Source organism: Castor canadensis, chromosome 6 (genome assembly GCF_047511655.1).
Source record: "Castor canadensis chromosome 6, mCasCan1.hap1v2, whole genome shotgun sequence".
NCBI lineage: Eukaryota > Metazoa > Chordata > Mammalia > Rodentia > Castoridae > Castor > Castor canadensis.
The window spans coordinates 64929977-64955693 of record NC_133391.1 but is presented as its reverse complement, the minus strand read 5'-3'; the positions used below and the strand labels follow the sequence as shown (position 1 = coordinate 64955693).

The following is a 25717-nucleotide window of genomic DNA, read 5'->3' as shown; positions in this document are numbered from 1 at the left end:
ATGCACAGACAGTCCTGTATTACCTACAAGCAAAATAGAGTAGCTTCCCACATAGGCTGCAGGAATGAAAAAGAAACCACTCTGAATCAATGCCAGTTGTGTGAAAATATTTATTCTACAAGGCTGAACAGTGCAAATTCAGTTGAAGTAGATTACTTTTTTGGAACTAGGCTCAATATTGGATTCTCAGAAAATTTCAGAGGCTATGTTATACTGCTCAGGTCTGTAAGTCTTGGAATACAAAAGTGATCCTTGACAAATGAATCTTGGCCAATTCTATTTGAGGTGAGTGGGAGAACTGATTCCAAAACCAAACATGAAAAATGTTTTCACTAATTTCTAGCAACTAAGAAGACTCCTTAAATAAAAGGAAATGTTGAAGTACATGAATTTCCACCCTGCCACTAGGTGCTAACCTAGTGGTTAGCACACATTTGCAGGGTACCTGTCTGGTTTAGGATATAAAAATGCTCTTCTGTGTAAAAAAGTAGTCGAAGTATTTAGGATTCTAATTCAACAAGCATTTATGGAGCAACTCCTATTCAGTTCCAGCTCTCAAGAAGCTCTCGATCTGACAGAGATCCACACATAGAGGCAACTGTAGCACGATACAGCTGATAGGGGTTGGATGTAGCTCAGTGGTAGGGCTCTTGCCTAGCATGCCCAAGGCCCATGTTTGATCCCCAAGATGGCAAAAACAAACGAAAAGCATGATGTGGCTGTCAGAGACACACATTCAGTTCGAGGAAGGTAAGAGTGCAAAATCCACTATGTGCTGAGTATTTCTCCTCAGTCTTGACTCTTCTCATTATTAGTTTTACACTAAAGCCCAGTTTCGAAAATTTAGAGCTCACTGACTAAATTCACTTCCACACTGATCAGAAATGGATGGCAAGAGGATGCTAAGCCTTTTCCACTCAAATTTCTTTTCTGTTGTTTTTATACACCCTTTTCCTTTATATATAGTCTTTCTCCCCCTTTTTTTCATTTTTAAAGGTATTATAAATCACACTACAAAATCTGGAAAATACATTTTTTAAAAAGAGAGAGAGAAAATTCTGTAAATCTTACATAACCATGAATGGCATTTTATAGTGCATGTTTGCAGTCTCTAGGGGATTCTCCTTTTCAGTTTGAGGGTTTAATTTTTGTGTTATAATCATGTCATGCATATACTTTTGAAACTTAAGTGCATATCATAAGCATTTTCCCATATAGTAAATAGTCTTCAAATTATGACTTGCACATACTCTGTAAGTGAATAAACCTAATTTGCTCAATGTCCACTCATCATTAGACAATTAGGTTGTCTCTTTCTGAGGAGCCCTCTTGCTGGAAGCTATATGTTTGCATCATGAAGGAAAATGCCTTCAAAATGGACCTGCCTCCTCTGAGTGTCATCACTATTGCTTTGGCCAGTGCCTGCCTGCTCTTTGAACTTCATTAGCTCCTCTAATAATGGTCCAGACCTTCACTCATCAGCAGCTGCTCCTGTAGCCACAAGATGAGGGGAAGCCACCTTCACTGTGTGTCTAGTCCACTTCTGTATCCATCCCAAGAGAACAACACTGAGCTTCCAGCGCTAATGATCCAATCTAGAGTCAGAAGTGATGCCAGTCCAGTCAGGGGAGAAACTGTCCTACCCCTCGGCCCCTCTCAAATGCCACATTTAGAGGCTAACATAGGCAGTGAGTAGCAGATTGGGGTATCATAAGAGTTTGATCCCAATCCTGCACTGTTTTCAGCAGTGGGATGGAAAACTCCTTATTTTCTGCTTGTTTGTTTAATCTTCTAAAACACACTGAAAACATATCATCATCATGATTTTAACCTGCTAAGTATTATCAGGGAGAAATTCCAGCAAGATTTAATTTAAGGTCAAAGAACAGGAGATGGTGGGAGGGAAGCCATCATCATTTGGACACATTCCAAAGTGGTTAATTACATTTTATCTAACTAAATGATCTTGTTACTGTAATCAGGTACGGTAATGATCAGCATTCCTTATCTTGACTCACTTCAGGACTGCTGATTCAATTACTACCACTTCTGTATTAGTAATTGAGAGTTTGAGCAAAAAGCAGGTTCTCTTCTTTTGTGGCATCCTGAGAAGAATCCCTACCAGATGGAAAAACTCCAACTCACAGAACAGAACAAGGAGATAGGGAGAGGGAACAGGTAATTCACAGAATTATTCATTTTCTCAAAGGATCCATGCAGAATCTCTTTAATCACAAACACCCCCTGTGTGTCTTAAATGATTTAATTTCATTTCATTGAATTTTATGTACAATTTCTTGGAATCACAGTTGCTGCATTAAAACAAGACACAACTTTATTTGAAAATTAATAATCAGATTATCAATGGAGATGCAGCTAGAAGACACTGAGAGAACCATTTTTGTTTGGTGCTTCTCAAACCTAAATGTGCAGATAAATCCTGCAGAATCTTGTTAAAATACAGATTCTGACACCGTAGGACTGGCATGGGGCCTGAGAGTGCATCTCTCACAAGCCCACGCCCAGCTCCACAGACCACACGGAGAAGGAAGATTCTTGGCAGTTCCATGGCTCTAAAATACGGGATACAGGTAGGTGAATTTTTTTTTTGCTTTTTGGCAGAACCAGGGTTTGAACTTATGGACTCACGTTTGCTAGGCAGGCGCTTTATCACTTGAGCCATTCCACCAACCCACAGGTGGGTTTTAGTATGAAGAGAGACTCAACAATTATGTTCTTGCAACTAATCTTCCTCCACATTTAATTCAAGCCTGTTTCAGTTTTTAAAAACACAGAACCTGTATCTGCACCTTATTTGATCATTTCAATTAATCTTGCTACAGCTTTCCCATTCTTATCCAAACAATTGCAGTTTCTTTTTACTTTTTCTCTAGGAATCAATTTTAAAATAGAAACTTATCAAGACCGAGACTATAGCTGTCAATCCTTCTTCTAGCAGTAATTTAAAAAATCATTTTCCAAGTCAGGCATGGTGGTACACATCTATAATTCCAGCTACACGGGAGGCCTAGGGAGGAAGATCACCATCCACAGCTAGCCTCAGGTAAAAAGTGTGAGACCTTATCTGAAAAATAGCTAAAACAATGGAAAGGGCTAGGGTGTGGCTCAAGTGGTGGAATATCTACCTTGTAAGCACAAGGCCCTGAGTTCAAATACCACACTACCACCAAAAGAACAAAAATCATTTTCCTATTTGCTCCACTTGATTTCCTTCTCCTTTAGTGAGTATTTCAGGGCTTCCTCTAGTCACTGTGGAATTATACTAGGTTTAGAGATTACTGTGCCCTTTGTTTCTCTCACTCTGTACCCTCCCAACAGATATCTATATTTGGCCATTTCATTCACTATCAGAAGGTGAGCTCACTCATTCAACAGTTATCTATTGAGCCCACGCCAAGCACAAATCAGTGTTATACATAGTGGGAATTATCTGTGAACAAGACAATGCAATTATGTATTGACAGCTTTGGTCAAAGGTTGAGCAAGGATCCAGGACAAATACGTACTTATGTCTGGGCACTGGATTATCTTAAGCCTTGATTTGTTCTTTTTTTCCTACAGTCATTCCCTCACAGAATTCATCTGTTCATATCTGACCATGCTGGATATCCCAAATCTGTATTCCCAAACTGATTTTATAAACCCCAGGTGGCAAACCACACTACTTATGAGCCTCTCAGCTGAACTTTCTACATATATGCAATAATGCCACTATTCTTTTCTGTAGCAGTTTGTAAATTCCAGCTGACCTCTTCACTGCCTTCTGTCAATATACTATCAAAATATATTGACTCTTTCTTCACCACATCTCACCAATTTGAACTACCTTGCCATCCCAAAGCTATTATTCTCTAAGACTTTTACCCACCAGTGGCCATTTCTTTTTTCTAAATTTGATATGCACCCACTCTTGTATCCACAGACTCATTTCTACCACCACCATCACCGCCACCACCACCACCATCATCATCACTGCTAATGCTACTATCATGATGCCAATTATTATGGTGATACTAAAAATTGAATCCAGGCCCTCAAGTAAGTAAGGTAAATGCTCTATCACTTGAGACATGTCCCCAGTCTTTTTGTTTCTTTTTGTTTATGAAATAGGGTCTCAATAACTTTGCCTGGGCTGGTCTTGAACTCACAACCTCTTGCCTCTGCTTCCTGAGTATCTGGGATTACAGGCAGGGGCCACCATGCTTGGTTTGTTTCTATTATTTTAATAAATATTTATTATATATTTTCATAGTGAAATGTTTTAGGGAAGATGCTGTAAGATTACAAAGATGACTAATAGGTAGTCTGTTGTGGTTTGAATATGACATTCAAACAAACCATAGGCTCATGTTGAAAGCCTAGTCACCAGCTGGTGGTTCTATTGGAAGGTAATTGGATCATAAGGACTCTAACTCACAGCTGAATGGACTATTAGAAGGTGAGGCCTCAGTGGAGGTAGTGGGTCATTGGAGGCATGCCTTTGAAGGGTATATCTTGTCCCCAGACCCTTTATCTAACTCTCTGCTTCCTGGCTGCCACAGGTAAGCAACTTTGCTCCACCATGCCCATCCACCAAAATGGACTGAAACCTCTGAGACTGTGAGCCTAAATAAATCTTTCCTTCTTTAAGTTGTTTTATCAGGTATTTTGCTGAAGCAATAAAAACTGATTAAGCAAGAGTGGAGTACCAAGAGTGGGGGTCCTTGGTGTGACTTTCCAACCATGTGGTTCATAAGGTTTTATAATGGCTTTTGGGGAAGAGTTTGGAAAATTATGGAGAAGCAAGCTAGAAAAGGCTTGGAATGCTATAAACAGAGTTTAATGGGTGATTCTGGTAGGAGATCAAAAGACCAGAATGATAATACGAATGAGAACATTAAAGACTGTGCTCATGAGGCTTCAGGTGGAAAAGAGGACTCTCTTGGGAATTAGTGCTGAGGTCATTCATGTTATATTCTAGCAAAGAACTTGTTTATCTGCTGGGAAAACTGGTTAGCAGTCTGCAAAAAACTGAAACTAGATCCATGTATATCACCCTATACCAAGATTAACTCAAAATGGATCAAGGATCTTAATATCAGACCCCAAACTCTTAAGTTGATACAAGAAAGAGTAGAAAATACTCTGGAATTAGTAGGTATAGGTAAGAACTTTCTCAATGAAACCCCAGCAGCACAGCAACTAAGAGATAGCATAGATAAATGGGACCTCATAAAACTAAAAAGCTTCTGTACATCAAAAGAAATGGTCTCTAAACTGAAGAGAACACCCACAGAGTGGGAGAAAATATTTGCCAATTATACATCAGACAAAGGACTGATAACCAGAATATACAGGGAACTTAAAAAACTAAATTCTCCCAAAACTAATGAACCAATAAAGAAATGGGCATGTGAACTAAACAGAACTTTCTCAAAAGAAGAAATTCAAATGGCCAGAAAACACATGAAAAAATGCTCACCATCTCTAGCAATAAAGGAAATGCAAATTAAAACCACACTAAGATTCCACCTCACCCCTGTTAGAATAGCCATCATCAGCAACACCACCAACAACAGGTGTTGGCAAGGATGCGGGGAAAAAGGAACCCTCTTACACTGTTGGTGGGAATGTAGACTAGTACAACCACTCTGGAAAAAAATTTGGAGGCTACTTAAAAAGCTGGACATCGATCTACCATTTGATCCAGCAATACCACTCTTGGGGATATACCCAAAAGACTGTTACTCCAGAGGCACCTGCACATCCATGTTTATTGCGGCACTATTCACAATAGCCAAGTTATGGAAACAGCCAAGATGCCCCAGCACTGACGAATGGATTAAGAAAATGTGGTATCTATACACAGTGGAATTTTATGCAGCCATGAAGAAGAACGAAATGTTATCATTCGCTGGTAAATGGATGGAATTGGAGAACATCATTCTGAGTGAAGTTAGCCTGGCCCAAAAGACCAAAAATTGTATGTTCTCCCTCATATGTGGACATTAGATCAAGGGCAAACACAACAAGGGGATTGGACTTTGAGCACATGATAAAAGCGAGAGCACACAAGGGAGGGGTGAGGATAGGCAAGACACCTAAAAAACTAGCTAGCATTTGTTGCCCTTAATGCAGAGAAACTAAAGCAGATACCTTAAAGCAACTGAGGCCAATAGGAGAAGGGGACCAGGAACTAGAGAAAAGGTTAGATCAAAAAGAATTAACCTAGAAGGTAACACCCACGCACAGAAATCAATGTGAGTCAATGCCCTGTATAGCTATCCTTATCTCAACCAGCAAAACCCCTTGTTCCTTCCTATTATTGCTTATACTCTCTCTACAACAAAATTAGAGATAAGGGCAAAATAGTTTCTGCTGGGTATTGAGGGGGGGGAGCAGGAGGGGGTGGAGTGGGTGGTAAGGGAGGGGGTGGGGGCAGGGGGGAGAAATGAACCAAGCCTTGTATGCACATATGAATAATAAAAGAAAAATGAAAGAAAAAAAAAAAGAACTTGTTTATATTTTTATTCATTCCCTGAGACATTGTAAGAAGTTGAATGAAAAGGTGATGGACTAATTAATCAGACAAGAAATTTCAAGGCAGCTCAGCATTCTGATTATGACAGAGGTTTTACTGGCTGCTTTTATCCAGATTTATAGTGAGAATCAGGAGCAAAGGGCAGAATGAAGGGATTTGAAAAACCTGCAGTTTCACTAGAAAAGGAGCATGTTTAAAGTTGGGGCCCAAGCAGGTATGGCTGCTGAAGAGATTAGCACCATTAAAAAGAAGCCAAGTACTTTGCACTGGAACAGTAGGAAAGAGGCTTTGAGCTGCATCTCAGGAACTGGCCAGACTGCACCCATCATAGGCTCAAGGATACAAAGATAAATACTCATCTGAAAGACTTTTCTTTGAGAAGAGAGTTCTGGGATGCCTTGCTTGGACAAGGCCACCTAGGAAAATGTTTCTCTATTTTCAGCCATCCACACATTCAGAGGCTGCAGCAGCCGTGGTTCAAGTGGCCCCACTATCGCTTGCACTGGTGGCAGACCTTGTCCACATGGTACAGATTTCACAGGAATGCAGAATGCAAGAATGTGGGGTCATGGAGGCTTCCACTGAGATTTCAAAGGAAGGCCTGGGAAGCCAGGCAGTGTGTGGCAGGATCAGAATCCCTGCAGGTAGCCCTTGAGAAAACAATGTGTGATACTGTTGAGAATGAAGATGAAACTGCAGTGAAGACCCCAGGAAATCAGAGATGCCAGGAATTGCCAGGAATGTGGAGGATCTGTCAAGGAAAGCCACAGTCAGGGAGCACAGCCAACCTGGAGAAAGGCCTTGTGGTCTGCAGCTGGCAAGGTCCCAGGGATGGGGCTTTCCCAGCTCTTGGGAGCTCATACCATGGTCATGTATACCCTGAATGTTGGCTATAGAGCTATAGTATTTTACATTTTCCCTGCTGGTTTTGGGTTTTCCTTTGGTCCCATCCCTCCTTTCTATGCCATATGCCTCACTTTTGCAGTGTGAATGTTTACCCTTTGCCATTATCTGTTGGAAATCTGTAGTTTTCTTTTTGATTTTGCAGGAGCTCATGGGTAAAAGGTTGCCTTGAGTCTCAAAGGAGACTTTGAACTTGGACTTTTGAGAAATGCTAGAACTATTGACAGTTGGGGACCTTCAAAGATAAATAAAATGCATTTAATATTATGAGATGGACATGAGGGGCAAAATATTATGGTTTGGATACAAAGTGTTCCCCCAAAATGCTTCTATGTTGATGTCTTGGTCCCCAGCTGGTAGCACTATTGAAAGGTGGTTGGATCATAAGGGTTCTGACTTCATCAATGGATTAGTCTACCACAGAATTTATAGCTGAGTAGACTATTAGGAGGTGGAGCTTAGTTGAGGAAGTGGGTCATTGGCGGGGCGTGCCATTGAAGGGTATATGTTCCTGTCTCTCTGTTTCTTTGTTGCCATGCGGTAAACAACTTTGCTCTCCCTAGGCTTTCTGCCATGGTGGACTGAAACCTCTAAAACTGTGAGCCAAAATTAACCTTTCCTCCTTTAAGTTGGTTTTCTCAGGTATTTTGTCACAGTGATAAAAAACTGATGACAACCTGGTCTCTCCTCTTAAATTTTATATATATAGTTTATATCACAAATATGCATGTATTTCTTTATTTTAAACACCTATTTTCTTTACAGCGTAACGTTTCATAATAATATATAACTTCAGTGATTGGTAAGGTACTTATGTTTTTGTTACAGTGATTGTAAAACTGCCAACAGAGATGGAAACAAGCCCTCACAAAAAAAAAAATATAATGCTAAGAAGGCAAAACCAGCATGGTCCTAGAGTAATACCACTGCTGTGCTGCTTTGGCTCTGGTCTTTGTGCATCCTAACAAAGATGACAAAGATGATTAAAATGTGTACTCTGTGGTTTGTTAGTCATGGTGCTGAGGGTAAAACCAAGAGTGCGAAAATAATTGTACTTACAGATATTAAAAATACACATTCCTGTCTCATCTTAACACCTTCTATTTATTTAAATATTTGCATTTGCACTCTTGCTTTTGATAAATATAATTTCTGAGGAATGCAAGTAGCACAACAGAGCAGAACAGAGTCCACTGGGTTGCACTGCACTATCACTAAGTGGGTTTGGGATATTTTTGTGTTCTAAAAGGGTACTCTTAGATCCCTGAGGATGGTCCACTGTTTTGTGTTTCCACTGTATTTCCTACTGCAAGTCGTCCAGATCTGACATTGCATCTTGTGCCTTCACATAATATATGCCATCTTGCCCTCCTCCAACACTGTACTGACTGTTCTTATGTGCAGTCCTCAGTGGTCTGCACAACACTGGCTCCAAGCCACCTTGCACCTAGAAGCCCTTCCGACCATTGCTATCCACTCACTTCTTCACTTCTTCAAGAATGTCTAAGAGAATACCACCTTCATGCAGCCCTGTCCATTCTTTCAAAAATCAGGTCTCCTTCGTCAAGCCAGTGTTTTAATCCATACATTTCAACACACTAGTGCATTATTCCATGTTGTCTCTCACTGCACACTCATTGCTCCCAAGTGTAGATCCATGTCCCCAAAATTAGGTTCAAAGTAGGGACCAAGACCTTAGGGCTGCATTCTAATTGAGCTATTAATGTTTTCTAGATCTTACGATTGCACCAGTGTTAAATCAGACATATCGAGTTTTTCTCTATAAACCAAAGAATACTATTCAATTCATTAGATATATCAATGATTTTTACAGAAAATTAATTTCATAATCTCTTCTCAAATTCTAATTTCACGCATCAGACTGATAATGATGATATGTAAGAGAATATGTGGGCAGTTCCTCCTCAGGCTGCTTCTGGAACTGTTACCTTTCCCAGTGGCTGCACACATTGGGATCTTCAAGATTCAGAGGTGATGCTGTCTCAATCCAGTGGCACAACAATAAACAGGTAAAGGCCAGACATGGGCTCAAAGAAATAGCCATTTTTTGAAGAACAACCTACAAGAAGAAAAAAATAGGGGTGCATTAAAATCATCCAAACTGAATTCTTTTTAGTAGAACAACTGTTCAGCACCAGTTGTCACTTGGGTAGAAACATGCATAGCAGACAACGTATTTAAATAGCTGAGACACCAGATTTCATGGCCCAGGAGAGAGTGGTGTTACAACGTGCAGGGTGCTGACTTTTGTAAATGACTAAAATGGGCAAATCATCATTAATTGCCACTCCAATGAAAGCCTTTCTCATTCATGCCAGTTGACACTAAAGGAATCCACCAGAACAGCCCAGAGCAACACAGGCTTTCAGATTCTCTCACCAGGCACATTTCCTTCTGGAAGAAGAGGGCCCTTGGAAGAATCTGGCCTCATTTATCCCCAAGAATAAATGATGAAACAGAAGCTCCTCTGAGTTGAGAGAGGAGAAGCTCAGACTCAGCCTGAGATCCATTCAGTGGTTCATTCAACATGTGCTGAATGCTCATCCAATCCTAGGCACCATAAAATACATGAATTCCCTTCTCATCCTATTAAGATGCTCATAATTTAGTAACTGCGATACAAATTTCTTAAATATAGTGAGTCAGGTTTTCCGTCTGCTGAATAGAAACAAAATCAACTGTCTTACCATAGTTTCTTTTTTAAAGGTAGAGGACTGGGCATGGAGGTGTATACCTGTAATCTCAGTTGTGTGGCAGGTGGTAAAGGGAGGATTCTGGTCCAAGGCCAGCCCTGGGCAAAAGCATGAGCAATCTGAACAAAAAAACAAAAAAGGGCTTGGGAACATGGTCTAAGTGGTAGAGTGCTTGCCTAGCAAGCTCAAGGAAGACCTTGAGTTCAAACTGCAATACCACAAAGAAAAAAATGTAACTATATAGGAAAAGTTTAAAGCTGTTTAGAGGTCAGCATTGGAGAAAATGAAGCAAGAGACTATAGTGGAAAAACAAATAGCAACATATTTGGAAAGCTTGGAAAACAGGTAGGCTGGAAAAGGAAAAAGAAGAAGTGGGAGGGTGCTCCAGGGAGAGGGGTCCAGAGGCAAGTGAAGGCCAGGGGCATTTACAAAGCTCAAATTAATTCATGGAAAAGGAAGACAACAGCTGCAGAGAGATGGAGAAGAGGAGGGGGCACATCACTTTATTAACCATTGTCAAGTGTGAGACTTCACTCAAGGATAACAGGGAGCTGTTGAAGTGTACTAGTGAAACTAAAAAGATGAGCCAGGTAAGACATGACTGTGGTGAACTAGGAAGCAGCATTGGACTGGCAGGATTTGAGTGACTGTGGGAGCTTTGTAGGAAGTAAAATCATTAGGACTTGGTGGCTGAAACAGGGAGTAAGAAAGGAAAATGTGGTCTAGCTCCTGGGGAAAATGGTCAGTCCCTCACTGACAGGGTAAACAAGAAAGCCCTCTTCCTCAGGGGAAAGGAGGTTTTGAGTTCAGTTTTAGATATGTCAAGTTTCAGATTGCTACGAGGTATTCAAGTGACACACCTGAACCACAATCACCTCAAAGCACTGAGCCTTAGAGAGAAGGAAAGACTAATCATTATCCAGTCATTATTAAAATGGACATGAAATTAGAAATATCTGATCCATTTACTAATTATAAGGAAATAAGCATTAACCTGCCTGTTGTGAAACAGTAACAATAGGCCAGAAGCTATTTTCTGAGTGAGAATTGGCATTTTGAGGAGTTATGCTAATTTTCCATACCACAAAATCACCAGTTTTGAGCATCTGGGTACCAAATTTATTGAATAATAATTCTGTGGTTGAAAAGATAAGATTATCTTAAATAATATACAACAATAACAGCAAATAGTACATAGTTTATCTTTCAAATTCAGGTAGACATATACAAAATGGAAATATTAAACCCTTCAAGATCAGGACTGTTTAGGGCAAATTCTAAAACCTCTGACTCCACAAGGCAAATCAAAAGAAAATGATTTAGGATAAGGAAAAAAATATCATGGATTTGCAGAGTAATTAAAAGATAATATAAGCCACTACTAAGAGATATGAAATCTTTAAAAGTGAATTTCATTAATCACTAAATAATTTCAATATTTAAAGCATAGATAGGTAGCCAACATATGACTCATAGATTAATTAAAATTATTGATATTTTCATAGGCTCACATTATGAAGCTGTGAAATCTAAAATTTAACATTCTATAAATAAAGAAGCTATTCCACTTAAGAGAAATGAATAAAAACTAATGGTGATGATGATGATAACAGTCACAGCTAGCATTTCCTGTCTAATTACTGTTCTCCACACAGTATTGAGCTCTTTATGTGAACTATTTAACCCTCACACTAACTTGCCCAGGAAACAGGGGTTTTAGTGCCCCCATTTTACAGCTGAAGATGTAATATTACAGCTAGTGCTTCTTCCTCCCCAAACTCTTTAAGGTCTTTTGTTTGTAACAGGTAAGTAAAGCAACGTTTTGTCTCACAGCTTTTCTGTGTCAGGATAAGAATCTGTTTCAATGAAGTATGAAATACATATGTTAACTTTCATTCCTTCCTCAGACAAAATGAAGTTTGGGAAGCAGTAATCTGCCATTTACTCAAAAACAGTTACCCAAGTTGGGAAGTTTATGTCCTGAGTCACCATTCCAGATCAAACCATCTATTTTCCAATCAGAAATGTTTAGTCTGCAAAGTTAGAAATTACCACAAGTGAGCCAGACAGCCAAGAAAATGAAAGAAGGTATGTGTTCTCTTTCAAGGTGAAAATTGTGACACTAATCTTCCAGTTTCTCTTCTTGTTTGCACCTGATTGATGCCTGTGGGGTTACAGCAGGAAACAAGCAGCCTTTGGTCACCTCCTCATTGCTTTTGAAATTCCTCATGCAGAAATACCAAACTGCACCAAAAAGAGGCAGGTGGCATTGTGGGAGAGAAAAAAATCAGTACATTAAAAGATGTGTGTGTGTGTGTGTGTGTGTGTGTGTGTGTGTAAGGGAAGCCCCAGCACAAACACAAAACCCTATTCAAAAAATAGCTAAGGCAAAAGCAGACTGGGGACATGGCTCAAGTGGTAGAGCACCTGCCTGGCAGGCACAGGCCCTGAGCTCAAACCTCAGTACCACCAAAAAACAAGCAACAAGTAAAATATAACAAGTATATTTTGGAGAGAAGACTTCTCACTAATATGCTAACAAACTATAAATAACAACAAAAACACATCACTATACTCAGAAACATGGATGATCCTTTTGCCCTGTTTCTTCTTGTTTAATGAAGGCATGAATATGCAATCGAAATATGCAGTTGGTAGAACATTTCACAAACTCTTTCCGTGCTTTCTTCTAAGTTTTGGGAAGTGGTACCTTCTCTCCTTAGTGACTATCCTGAAGGAGGAAAAGTTCAGTACATTTTCCTCTCATTTCTCTCCTCTATGCTATAACATCTTATACCCTATCTTTCCAATTTTTGTTTCCTAATAAAAACAAAGTACATTTTAAAATATAGATTTAAATTGAAAAAAGGCAACAGAGGGATGATTTGATTCATTAAAATAGATATTTTGAAAATATTCAGAACTGGAAACTGGGTAGTAAGCTCCCCTCACCTACCCAGTCTTCATCTTCAAATAACTTTCTAATGATTCCATTTAACAAAAATTTAAATATAAAAAATAAGCCATTTGCATGAACCCCCTAGTGCCAAACTTGATTGCATCTGAGATCATCCACATAATTATTATGGAAAAATCAAAACAGAAAATCAGTACACCTGATTAGCATTGCTAAAGTGCTCCATTAAAAAGAGGAAACAGCCCCCAGAGTTAACTCTTCCTTCCTTGAGCTTCTACTTGGAAGACAGGCTTTGCTTATTCCATCACAAAAGTCTTCATAAATAATCAGGTTGAGTAAAATCCTCACAATGACTGAGTGTGGGTTCTAATAATAGGTGGTAGCTTCCTTATCATGTGTTAAGGAGAAATAAATAATGGGGCGTTGACTTACTAATTTATTTTTGCAACAGAGGGGATAAACGATTCTAGACAATTCTTTGGGGCTCTAAAATCTATTGCCTTTTTAGAATCATTAAGAGTAAACACAGAAATAACTTGGGTGCTGCCAACCAGTTTTTTTCTCACGCTTATTAGCTATCTCTAAGATCTTCTCACAGTCACCAAATTAAATCTAATTTCTTAATTAAGAATAGCCACTTTCCCACAATTTTCTCCCTGGAAAAAATCTACTTCACTTGGCCACTCTATCCTGTTATTTATGAAGGACCAACTACTTGCTTCTCCTCGTTTTAATCAGAAAGGCTGCGTGAGCTGGGCTGAAGGCGATGTCCTGTGTTCTTCCTAGGACTCTGAGAGTGTGAGCAGGGTATCAACAGTCCAGCTTCAATGTATGAACACTTGCTAGGTCCTCTGAGAACAACCTCAGAGCAGAACTTCCAGGGAAATACAAATGCTGGTAAAAGAAATCCCTAAAGCACTGTCATGATTTTTTTTTCACCATCCAAGGTGTGTTAGTTAGCCTTGTGTTAGTCAACTTAAAAAGAGGAAAGTTTTATTTTGGCTCACAGTTTTGGAGGTTTCAGTTCATGGTCACTTGGCTCTGTTACTTTGGGTCTGTAACAGCACAGGACATCATGGCAGGAATGCACAGCAGAGAAGACAGTTCACCTCATAACCAGGTGTGAAAAAAGGAAAGGAAGGCACAGGGCCTCACAGCCCCCTTCTAGGGCACACCCACAATGACCGAGAAACCCCCTTCGAAGCTCCACCCTTTAAAGATTCTACTGCCTGTTACTAGTGCCAGGCTGTGCTGAGATCTAAACAGCAGCACAAGATGTTATTCCCGTGTCACACTCTACCACCCAGCGTGAGTATTCACCTCGAACAGCAGATTGGCTAGATGTATAGTTTTGAAGGCCTGCATCATTTTGCTAACATCGAGTCCGAATCCTACAGCAAAAATATTCTAAATAAAGTTAAAACATATTGATGGCCATCACATAATATATAGGGATCTTCTAAAAACATAAATGAGCGTAAGTCACCAACATTAATAAAAGAGAAAATGCTGTCAAATCCTAATTTAAGAACTTAAAATAGTTTATGAGCAAGTCCCCCCAAATCCTTACTCATTGTTGTGAAGCAAGTGTTGAATAATGGTTTTAGCATTTCTTAGATGCTTCACACCAAGAAAAAGCTGGGCAAGGCACTGAATTGCCAGGCACTAACAGGTCCTGAGGGAGCTCAGAACCTCATACAGAAAATGGCCACAAACTGACCAAAACAGCCTCATGCAGACTGATTCAGACCAAAACAGGTTGCTATGGAAACAGGAAAATTGCCTCATCTGCTTAACCAGCCAATTCCAGTTATTATGTATGTGGTGCTGAGGGATAGTTTGGGGCAGACCCAGGTGACCTCTTGTCATGAACTTTCAGAAGTGCTCTACAGTGTCTCTGTAAATCCAATAACTCACAACATATGGGAGAATCCACAAACAATACTCATTAGAAATCTAAATGCAAAAAAGTATGGGAGCTATTGTGACTTGTAAGGATGGCAAGCTACCTTTAATAGTTCAAAATCTACTGGGAAGAAAAATGACAAAATAGGATTGTTTGTTAAGTGAATCAGCTTAGAAATGACTTGCCAGGACTTTAAAAGGAACAGAAATCAATGTGAGTTATGAAACCTCATGAAAAGGGTCAGACTTGAACAGAGGCTTTAAACGGAAAAGGAACTAGAAATCCTTAGGTGGTGCCTCACACATGTAATCTCACTGACTTCATGGAGATGAATATGTTATCCCCATATGGGGAACATAGATTAAATGTCTTGCTGGAAGTCAGACAGCAAGGAGAGATTTGAACAAGTCCGCTGATGGATATAACACCTGTGACCGACCTGTCTTCAGATCACATCAGTATTAAAAGAAGCCTTGGGTAAATGAAATATACTAGGACGGGTCGCACGGCAAAGAGAAAGGCGTGAGCCAAGCCTTTGGGGTGGAGAACAAAAGCTTTCATAAGGTATTGGGAAAAGCAATGCTAGAAAGGTGGGTAGTGTTTGGTGATGAAGGCTCTTGCACCAGGCTGAAGAGTTCAAATTACTTTATTCTGTTTCAGTGGGATTCACCTGAAGGCTTGGCATGAGCACTATTCAAAGAAAGAGATGTTTGGGAAATTAACAGAGAAACCTGACAAGGGGAACAAATCCTTTGGAGGCAAAGACTGGATGGAGGTAACTGCACTTAGCATGAGGTGGAACAAGCTGATGGTAGCCTAAGGAATAGGAAGTAAGTATGTGGGAAATCAATAAAGAAAGAATTAGCAGAATGGGGAGAAATAATGAAGGATTGATAATCAAGGTGAACTGTCTGGGGTTTAAAGCATTTTGAATCCTAGTTCTACTTTCTAGGTTCAGTCAGTCTTATACCAAGCAAACAAAACACATCTTTTTTATAAGAAAAAAAGAAACTTCAAGCACTACTTCTCATTCCAGAATCTAATAATAAAATCACATCTGTTTCCCCAATCTTTGGTATTTTTCCCCATTTTTATTAGGATATATTCATTGTACAGGGGGGATTCATTGTGACAATTCTGAATACTTCTTGTGATTTAATATACCTCAATAACATTTTTCTCAACCTGAAGAGTCCTGATTTTGTTGGCCTACACAAAAAGTCCTCTCATCTCTTTTTAAAAGTTATTCTTTCTTTTCTTCAACTGTGCTCTCGTAACTGTAATTGTGCCCTGTTTTTGTGTTCGGCCTCCAAGGTAGCCTCTGATGGTCACTGCCTGAGTAGTGAACACTGGCTACCATTGTCATAAGAGCCTGACCCAGAACCACCAGCTAAGCTACTCCAAATTCCTGTCCTCAAAAACTGTGAGGTAGTAAATGTTTGTTGTTTAAAGCCACTAAGTTTTGGGGTAATGTATGCAAAAATAAAAAATTAGTATAACTATATTTAAGAATTTCTACACCAAAATTATTTTGTTCTACTTCCAAAACATCTCCCAATAATGCTCACCATTTTGTTGTTTTTCAATAGCAATAGTACACAGAAGAAACAACCTGAAATGATTCCACATTCTAACTCCTGGCAAGGGCTCATCATCTTTTAATTACAGTCTGTTGTTTTGTGCCTTGAGAGATGACCTCACCAATGCCTGTGTTTTGAGGGACATCTGCTGTTTTTTCACAGAAAGCACTGTCCCAGATTATCCTGCCATTTGTCCTTAACCATTTAGCATGTGTCTATCAGAAGAACGGACCCGCCTTCTAACAGATTGGGGAATTCCTCATCTGCTCTATGCTACAGGTTATTTCTAAAACATTCAAGAATGGAATACAAGCTTTTCTCTGAGCTGTTTTTTCATCTACAAATAAATACACCTTTTTTATTTTCCTACATTTGAACTGATTTTCTATTATTATCCCTGATTAGACAGTATATAAAATTTTAAATAGTAGGGAAAAAAAGAATAAAGAAATGGCAGAGTTAAAAAACATCCCAGACCAGATGGGCTTAACACGTATCTACAGAATATTCCACCCAAAGCTGCAGAATATACGTTCTTCTCATCAGCACCTGCAACATTCTCTATGATAGATCATATGGTAGGCCACAAAACAAGTCTTAAAATTTTTTTAAAAATTGAAATCATGGGCTGAGAATACAGCTCAGTGGTGGAATACTTGCATAGCATGAGTGAAGTTATGGTTCAATTCGCAGCACTGGAAAAAAAAGACAAAAAAATTTAAATTGTGTACAGTATCTTTTCTGACAACACTGTGACAAAACTAAAAACCAAAAGCAAGAAAAACTTTGGAAACTGTACAAGTGTTTGGAAATTAAAGTATTTTTAATAACCCACAGATCAAGGAAGAAATTGAAAAGGAAAGAATTTTTTGAAACAAATGAAAACAGAAGTGCAACTTACTAAAACCTATGAGACAACACTAAGGGGGAAGTCTATAGTAATCTATGCCAACATCACAAAGGAGAATGATATCAAATAAGCAACTTATCATTGTACCTCAAAAAGTAAAAGAACAAACCAAATTTCAAATTAGTAAAAGGAAAGAAATAAGAAAGATCTGAGCAGAAATTCAAGAAACTGAAACTTTAAAAAGGAATACAAAACATCAATGAAATAAAGAGCTGTTCTTTAAAAAGATAAGCAAAATCGACAGACCCTTAGCTATACTATGAAAATATGAGAGACTATTAGAATAAATAACATCAGAAATGAAAAGACAGTCATTCATATTATACGTCAGAAATACAAAGATTGCTACAAATTACAATGAAAAACTATGTCAACAAATTTGATAATCTAGAAGAAACAGATAAATTCCTAGACACAGGTATCCTACCAAGATTCAGCTATACAGAAATTTAAAAAACCTGAACAGACCTATAATGCATAATGAGATTGAATCAATAGCAAAAAACCACCTATCAAAGAAAATCCCAGGACCAAATAGCAACACTTCCGAATTCTACCAAATACTTAAAGAACTAATATTAATTCTTAAAACTATTCCAAAAAAATGAAAATGAGGAAATTGTTCCAAACTCATTCTGTGAGACCAGCATTACTATGATACCAAAAACCAGAAAAGGCCACAGCAAAAAAAAAGAAAGCTACAGGTCAATATCCTTAATGAATATAGATGCAAAATGCTCAACAAAATAGTAGCAAACCAAATTAAAAAGACTACTCACTATGATCAAGTAGGATCCATCCCAGGAATGAAGAGTGCTTCAAAATACACAAATCAATAAATGTGACACACGCCACTACAGAAATACCCCACACCAACTGAATGGACAAAACCTGTGATCACCTCAACATATATAGGAAAAGTTAGCCAAAATTCAGTATCCCTTTATGATGAAAACTCTGAACATATTAGGTATAAAATAAACAGCTCTCAACATTGCAAAGGCCATACATAATAAGCCAACAACTGAAATGGGGGAAAGTTGAAGGTGTTTTCACATAAGATCTAGAACAAGTCAAGGATGTCCACTTTCACCAAGGAGAAAGTCAAGTTGTCACTGTTTGCAGAGGACATTTAGAACAAATAACTTCAGCAAATTTGCAGGACACAAAATCAACACAGAAAAATCAGTAGTGTTGTCATATGACAATAGCCAGTTATCTGAAATAGAAATCAAGAAAGCAATTCCATTTATAACAGTTAAAAACTAAAATAAAACACCTAAGAATAAAATTAACCAAAGAACTGAAAGATCTCTACAAAGAAAATTATAAAGCATTGATAAAAGAAATTGAAGAGGACACACAAAAAAGTAGACATCCCAAGTCATGGTTTGGGAAGAATCAATATTGTTAAAATGTTGACTCTAGACCTAAGGGTGAGCTCAGAGGGAGAGCACTTGCCTAGCATGCACAAGACCCTGGGTTCAATCCCTAGTACCAACAGAAGATAGATAGATAGATGATAGATAGATAGATAGAGAGAGAGAGAGAGAGAGAGAGAGAGAGACAAAATGCCCATACTATCCAAAGCTATTATAGATTCAATGCGATCCCTATGAAAATAGCAATGACATTCTTCACAGAACTAGAATAACTAATTCTAAAATTCATATGGAAACATACACACACACAAAAACCAAACAGCCAAATTCATACTGAGCAAAAAGAACAAAACAGGAAACATTACACTACTTGACTTCAAAATAAAATAAAGATATAGGAATCAAAACAGCATGATAGAGGCAAGTCAAGTACATGGAACAATGGGACAGAACAGAAAGCCTACCATTCAACAAAGCATCTACAGCCAACTGATTTTCAACTAAGGTACTAAGAATATGCACTAGAGAAAGGATAGTCTTTTCAATAAATGAGGTAGGGAAAATCATATAGCCACAAGCAGAAAGATGAAGGTAGACCCCCAGTCTCACCAGTTACAAAAACAACTAAAAATGTAAGAGACTTAAATGTAACAACCAAAACTATGAAATGACAGAAAGAAGCCATATGGGAAGTGCTTCAAAACACTGGAACTGACATATTCTGGGGGCAAGATCCAAAAGCACATGAAATAAAATAAAAAATGGACAACCAGTATTACATCAAACTGAAAAAAAAAAGCTTTTGGGAAAGAATCACAAAGCACAAAGGAAAGAATCAGCACCACATAAGGAAAATCTACAGAATGGGAGAAGACACTTGCAAACTATACATTTGAAAGGGGTTGATATCCAGAATTTAGAAGTTACTCCAAAAAACTCAATCACAAAAAATAACCAGAATTTTTATATATCAGGTTTAAATTATTTTTAACTTTTTGTTTTTAAATAATTTCAGATTTACTCAAGTTACAAAAATAGAACATCCATATACATATCTACAATATTGATAGATTGATAAATCAATAGATTTTAATCATTTGAGAGTAATTTGTGTTTAGGATGAACTTTTACCTTCAAATATTTCCATGTGCATTTACTGTGAATAAGGACATTCACCTTTGTAATTATAGTACAATTACTTAAATGAAGGAATTAAGCATTAATGCAATAATACTATCTAATCTATATACCTAATTCAAATTCTATTATCCTAATAATGCAATTATTTTAACAAATTTTGACATGAAAACCTTTCAAAGCTTTTATTAATGAATAAGTATTTGTCATTTCAATTGGCAAACATTGGTGAAAGCCATCTTTGGCCTCCAAAAATTTACTACCTAATGTGAGAGCAGTATCGTCACTAGATTTGGGTCACTGGGTCTGGGGCCAGAATGTTCTTGGTCTCACCAGAGAAAGAATTCAAGGACAGACACAGAGAAGACTTAAGCAAAAGCAGATTGCTTAAGGTAAAGCAAAACAAAATCAGAGCAAAAGTGCACCCTCCAAATGTGAGGAACACTGCACTGGAGGTCCTAAGACCTCAAGCTTTTATTGAGGTCTGCAGACAAGGGGGTGGTCAGTTCTAGAAAATTGGGTTAATGTGTCATCAATTTGTGGAGATTGGGTTATACATCATCAACACTTCACACATGCTGGGTATGAGAGTTCTTGACCTTGGATGGTCAGACCAGGGCTGTCATTTTCCATTGGCTCCAAGGACTGCAGATCACCAAGACCCTGCTATGTCACAAGTCATTCTGTTAGCATCAGCAGTCCTGGATGGGATTCTTTATTGATTTCCAAGCCATGTTCTCAGCCATCAGGTTTTCTTAACTCCCTAACTCTCATATATCAGTATCAAGTAGATGATAATAATAAGAAATGTAAAATGTGATTAAGGTCAAAGAAGAGCTCAAGGGAGTTCAGAAAGTATTTCTGATCAGTGGATAGGGATAAGAGATAGCACTGCTGAAGACCGTACAAGGATCTTTAGGGAGCCTTTGGCTCCATAATTAGAGCAGGATAGGTCACAAGTAGGGGGACCAGAAGGAGCACAACCAGGGAAGAGCAGCTTCTCAGAGGAGAGGCAAGTAGGCAAGATAGCTTAGAACCCCAAGTGGAGAGGGAAATGAGGGAAGATGGACTTTAGAGCCAGACCAGGAATGATGTTAATATCAGGGTTTAAAATTTACTCAAAGGAAAGAGCCAAACTCTTTATGAAACTTCATGTGGCCCAAGAGTGAATGAATTTGAGAAAAATGAACTAGAAGGAGAACTTGATCAACCCAGGAAGAAAGGTGCTTAAGGCCTTTCCTTTTTTTTTACTTCAATCTGAAGTTGAAGTGACTGAAGAAGCCGAAACATTTCACACAAATAAGCAGGAAAAAAAAATCTAATTGCAGCAGAGTGACAAAAGAAAGCAATATCTTGTAGAGAGGAAAAAAATCAAACCATATTAACAAGAAAGAAGGAGCAAATATACTCTTTGATGAAAAGCAGTATACTTGAGTGTCACTGATACCTTAGATTTTTCCTTGCACATGGTGGGGGAGGACAGGGACAATGATGGGAAGCCTAAGTATACACAAGGTTCCACCTCAGCAATATCCTTTCCAATGGTACATGCAGCTTTTGTAGGAAGGATGACAACAGACATTCTTCCCCCATCATTAAAATGACAAGGGGCACCTACATGTCATCCACCTCTGGAGTATTAAGCTAACCTTCAGTTTACTGAGATTCTCCTATTCAGGCTCATCTGACCAAGCCAAGCCAAGCCTTTCAACACTGGCACACACATGAACACATGCACACACAACATCCCTCTAACAGGGCCTATTATTAAGGTTTTTAATATTTAGGTTTTAATATTCCACCAAAAGTTTCCAGAGCACTACACACATCCTGAGTTCCATGGAGCCTTTTTGCTAAGATATAATAGGATAGAGCATTACAGTTGAAGACTTTAGTGAGGTCCCATCCAAATCCTAAATTACTAAAGCCCAGAGTTAAGATGATTGCTCAGGATCACAGGGATGGTCTGTGGATAGAGCAGTAACTGGAACTCAGGTCCCTTAACTTCCAATTTAATTACCTTCCCATGAAGAAAGCCAGTCTTTATAAAGAAAACAGTCCATCTGTGTATTAGAGCAATAAGCATTTCCTGAAATGCAAATTCATTAAAAGTACGATTCCTCAAGTGACTAAACTACTTACTGCTTAAAACTGAGATTGTGAATTAGAAGTACAGAAGGTATTTCCACATTTATGCTGTACAGATGTCTCAAAGAACTAGTGACATTGGTGACTCAACTGTCATTCTTCCCGACAGAACAAGCATGGAACCACTAATTCATACCAGGATGTGGAGTGACCACAGCCATGTCTTATAGCAGGCTTTGCCAAACAGGAATCTGAGCACTTTTATCCTGTGGTTTTTAAGCCCTCATGGACAAAGGCTTTGAAGATCTCAGGCAAAATTTAAGAAAACTGCAGATGATGTGTAGTAGGCTGTATTTGGTCAAGACAGTCAGGAGAAAATGCTAAAGCAGCCACCTCTCCCACCTCCGCTTCCTCATTGAATGTACATATAGATGGAAATTTGAAAAGGCACAACTCAAACTGCCAACTTTATGACTCTTAAAACAGGGCTTTGTTTTAGTAGATAAAGTGCCACATGCTGCATTAGCATCAGCACTTCCTGTGGCATCAGTCAGCTCTTTTATTCAAGAAATGACCCTGTCTGACCTGGAGTAACTGCTGGAGAACAATCTCATATTGACAGGAAAATTAAAAGCCATTCTCCAAACTACTTCCTTCATTTACATTATCCGTAATTCTCTGGTCTGGTTGCCTTCCTTTCTCCTTCTCTGCCATTTTTAGTGAAATCCAGGATCTAGATGCCATGGGGGCAGGAAGGTAGAGTGATAAGGAAAATTCCAGTCTGGCTCAGCATGGAACTGGTGGTCTCTGCAGGCATCTCATACCTTCCTTGCTTTATTTCCCTTGCAGAAATACCAAGCAGGAACGCAGCTTGAATGGCAAGCAAATGTAGAATGAGTTATGTTTTCCTGTCACCATCTCACTCACCGTCCCGAACGCCTAAGAGCCACCAACTTAGGTGTGAGCATGGCCTATAGCAAGAAGCTGGTCCAGCCCAGAGGATGATGCTGTGGTCCAGGGAAATTCAGTGTGTGCACAAGGTCACAATCCTGTCTCCTACATCTCTTCTCCTTGTGCTTATCCTGAACCCAAATTTAAGATCTTGTCAGTTTGTCTTGTGTAATAATGTGAATTGCTACACACAAAGATGATAAAGACTCAATTACTTTTTGTGGCTGATGCTACTCTTAGTAGAGTACAAATATAAAAACATTAGGTCCTAGGATGCTGATAAAATTTTAACATTAAAACATTGACTAGATGGCCAAAGACTTTAATAAGGCAACTTGTGAATGCTCCTCTATATGCTCACAGTGAACTATGTTTATTCAGTCTGTCATCAAAGGAGCAGACAAAACCCAGGCATGAGAGAATTTTTGCTAATAACTATGGAGAGAGCTGATGGAGGGGAAACTGATGCTTCCCAATTTCCTCAGAGCAATCATGTCATTTTGGTCCTTTACAGTAGCGTTGGTACCTAGAACAGCACCTGGCAGAGAGAGTGAATGAATGAATAAATGAACGAATGGTTGAATGAATCTGAAAAACAAAGCATGAAGAAGAGTCACATACATGGCTTTGAACAGAGAACTTAATAAAAAACAAACTAAAAATGAAAAGGGCTTGGGACAAGATTTGTAAATAGTGAACTGAACATACAAAATCTATTGAAATCTCTGTATTTCAAGTCACGTGTTTTTTTTTTTTTTCATTTTTCTTTTATTATTCATATGTGCATACAAGGCTTGGTTCATTTCTCCCCCCTGCCCCCACCCCCTCCCTTACCACCCACTCCGCCCCCTCCCTCTCCCCCCCCCAATACCCAGCAGAAACTATTTTGCCCTTATCTCTAATTTTGTTGTAGAGAGAGTATAAGCAATAATAGGAAGGAACAAGGGTTTTTGCTGGTTGAGATAAGGATAGCTATACAGGGCATTGACTCACATTGATTTCCTGTGTGTGGGTGTTACCTTCTAGGTTAATTCTTTTTGATCTAACCTTTTCTCTAGTTCCTGGTCCCCTTTTCCTATTGGCCTCAGTTGCTTTAAGGTATCTGCTTTAGTTTCTCTGCGTTAAGGGCAACAAATGCTAGCTAGTTTTTTAGGTGTCTTACCTATCCTCACCCCTCCCTTGTGTGCTCTCGCTTTTATCATAACTGATCATTTTTAGGTACTAGGGTGTAGTTACACATCCCTTAAAAACGCTTCTTTTTCTTTTTATATTTTGTTTATTTTTTTCAATTGGGACCAAACCAAGGGCCTTGAACATGGTAGGCAAACCACTGCACTCCATCCCCAGTCGTGTTTCCTGTATTTCAATAGTTTGGACTTTGAGTTTCATTGTTTGAAATTGGTCATTATTTTATCATCTTTACAGACTTATTGACATTGTAGTTTTTCCTCCATTATTATGCTTGATTTGCTTTTTGGAAATGTTTTTAATTAGCTTATTTTTCATGCTTAAGTCAATTTTCCAATGGCAAAATTTTGGAGAGGTCTCATATCTTACTTCATGTATTTATAATGAATACTATAAATGGAGTGCTATAACAAAATACCATAAACTGAGTAAATTTAAAACAACAGAAACTTATTTTTTGGAGGGCTTAGGGGTGTAGTTCAGTGGCAGAGCACTTGCCTAGTGTGCTCAAGACTCTGAGTTTGATCCCCAGCACCGCAAAAACAGGACAACCCAAATTTGGTGGTTCAGGCCTATAATCCCAGCACTCTGGAGGCTGAGGCAGCCTGGGGTGTGTAGTGAGGCCCTGTAGAAAGGAAGGGAAAGATAGAAGGAGAGCAAGAGAGAGAGAGGAGAGAAAGAGGAAGGAAGAAAGGAAGGAAGGAAGGAAGGAAGGAAGGAAGGAAGGAGGAAAGGAAGGAAAAGGGAGGGAGGAAGGGAGAAAGGAAGAAAGGAAGGAAGGGAAAGACACTTTATTTCTCAGAGTTTTGGATGTGGGGAAATCCAAGATCAAAGCACTGACAGATTTAGTATCTGGTAAGGGCCTGTTTAGTTTTCTGGTTCCTAGATGGTGACTTCTGGCTGTGCTCTTAAGTGGTCTCAAGGGTCTCTAATTCCATTTACTCATCCCTTTACTGCTTTACTGGTAGTAAAGTTTTAACGTCAGTACTGAGAAATGCTAACTTTGACTATTTTTTAGTTTGATCAATTCATCTTTTTACCAATCAACTTCCACGTCATTCTCCACACTGCCACCAAAGCTTCCTAAACACAAATCAGACTATCATGCTCCTCTGCCTAAAACCTTTGATAGCTTGCCTGTGAGGTCAAATCCAAACTGGCATCTGAGATTCAAGATGATCTGAATCTACCTCATGACCCAGCAAACTCATGTGTACCAATTCTCTGGTAGTCGAATTTCCCAAAATATTACAGTTTTTCACTCCTCTGTCTTTGGCGTCCCTTCTACTTAAAATGCCCTTAACTATCAGTAAACTTGAATCTCACTCATTCTTGAAGAATCAGCATCACTTCCCCCCAGGCAGAGCTCCCAGGCTGACAGGACATCCTTCTTCTTTGCTCCCACCCTGGAACATCCTGAGAGCAGATGTGCTCTTTGTCAGAGTAGTAACACAGACTGTTTCATTCACCATTTTGGCCTCATTGCTCCACTAACTGATG

The 25717-nt window shown here is 38.9% G+C and overlaps 1 protein-coding gene across 4 annotated transcripts in view; it reads right to left on the bottom strand.

Moving 5' to 3' along the window:
• Megf10 (multiple EGF like domains 10) overlaps positions 1-25717 on the bottom strand; it is a 164364-nt gene that overhangs the window by 113199 nt on the left and 25448 nt on the right. For all 4 annotated transcript variants that reach the window (XM_074076610.1, XM_074076612.1, XM_074076611.1 and 1 more), the window contains exon 2: positions 9394-9524. In XM_074076610.1, coding sequence (XP_073932711.1) covers positions 9394-9509 — 116 coding nt within the window. In that variant the 5' untranslated portion in view covers positions 9510-9524. The remainder of the gene's footprint in view (positions 1-9393; positions 9525-25717) is intronic.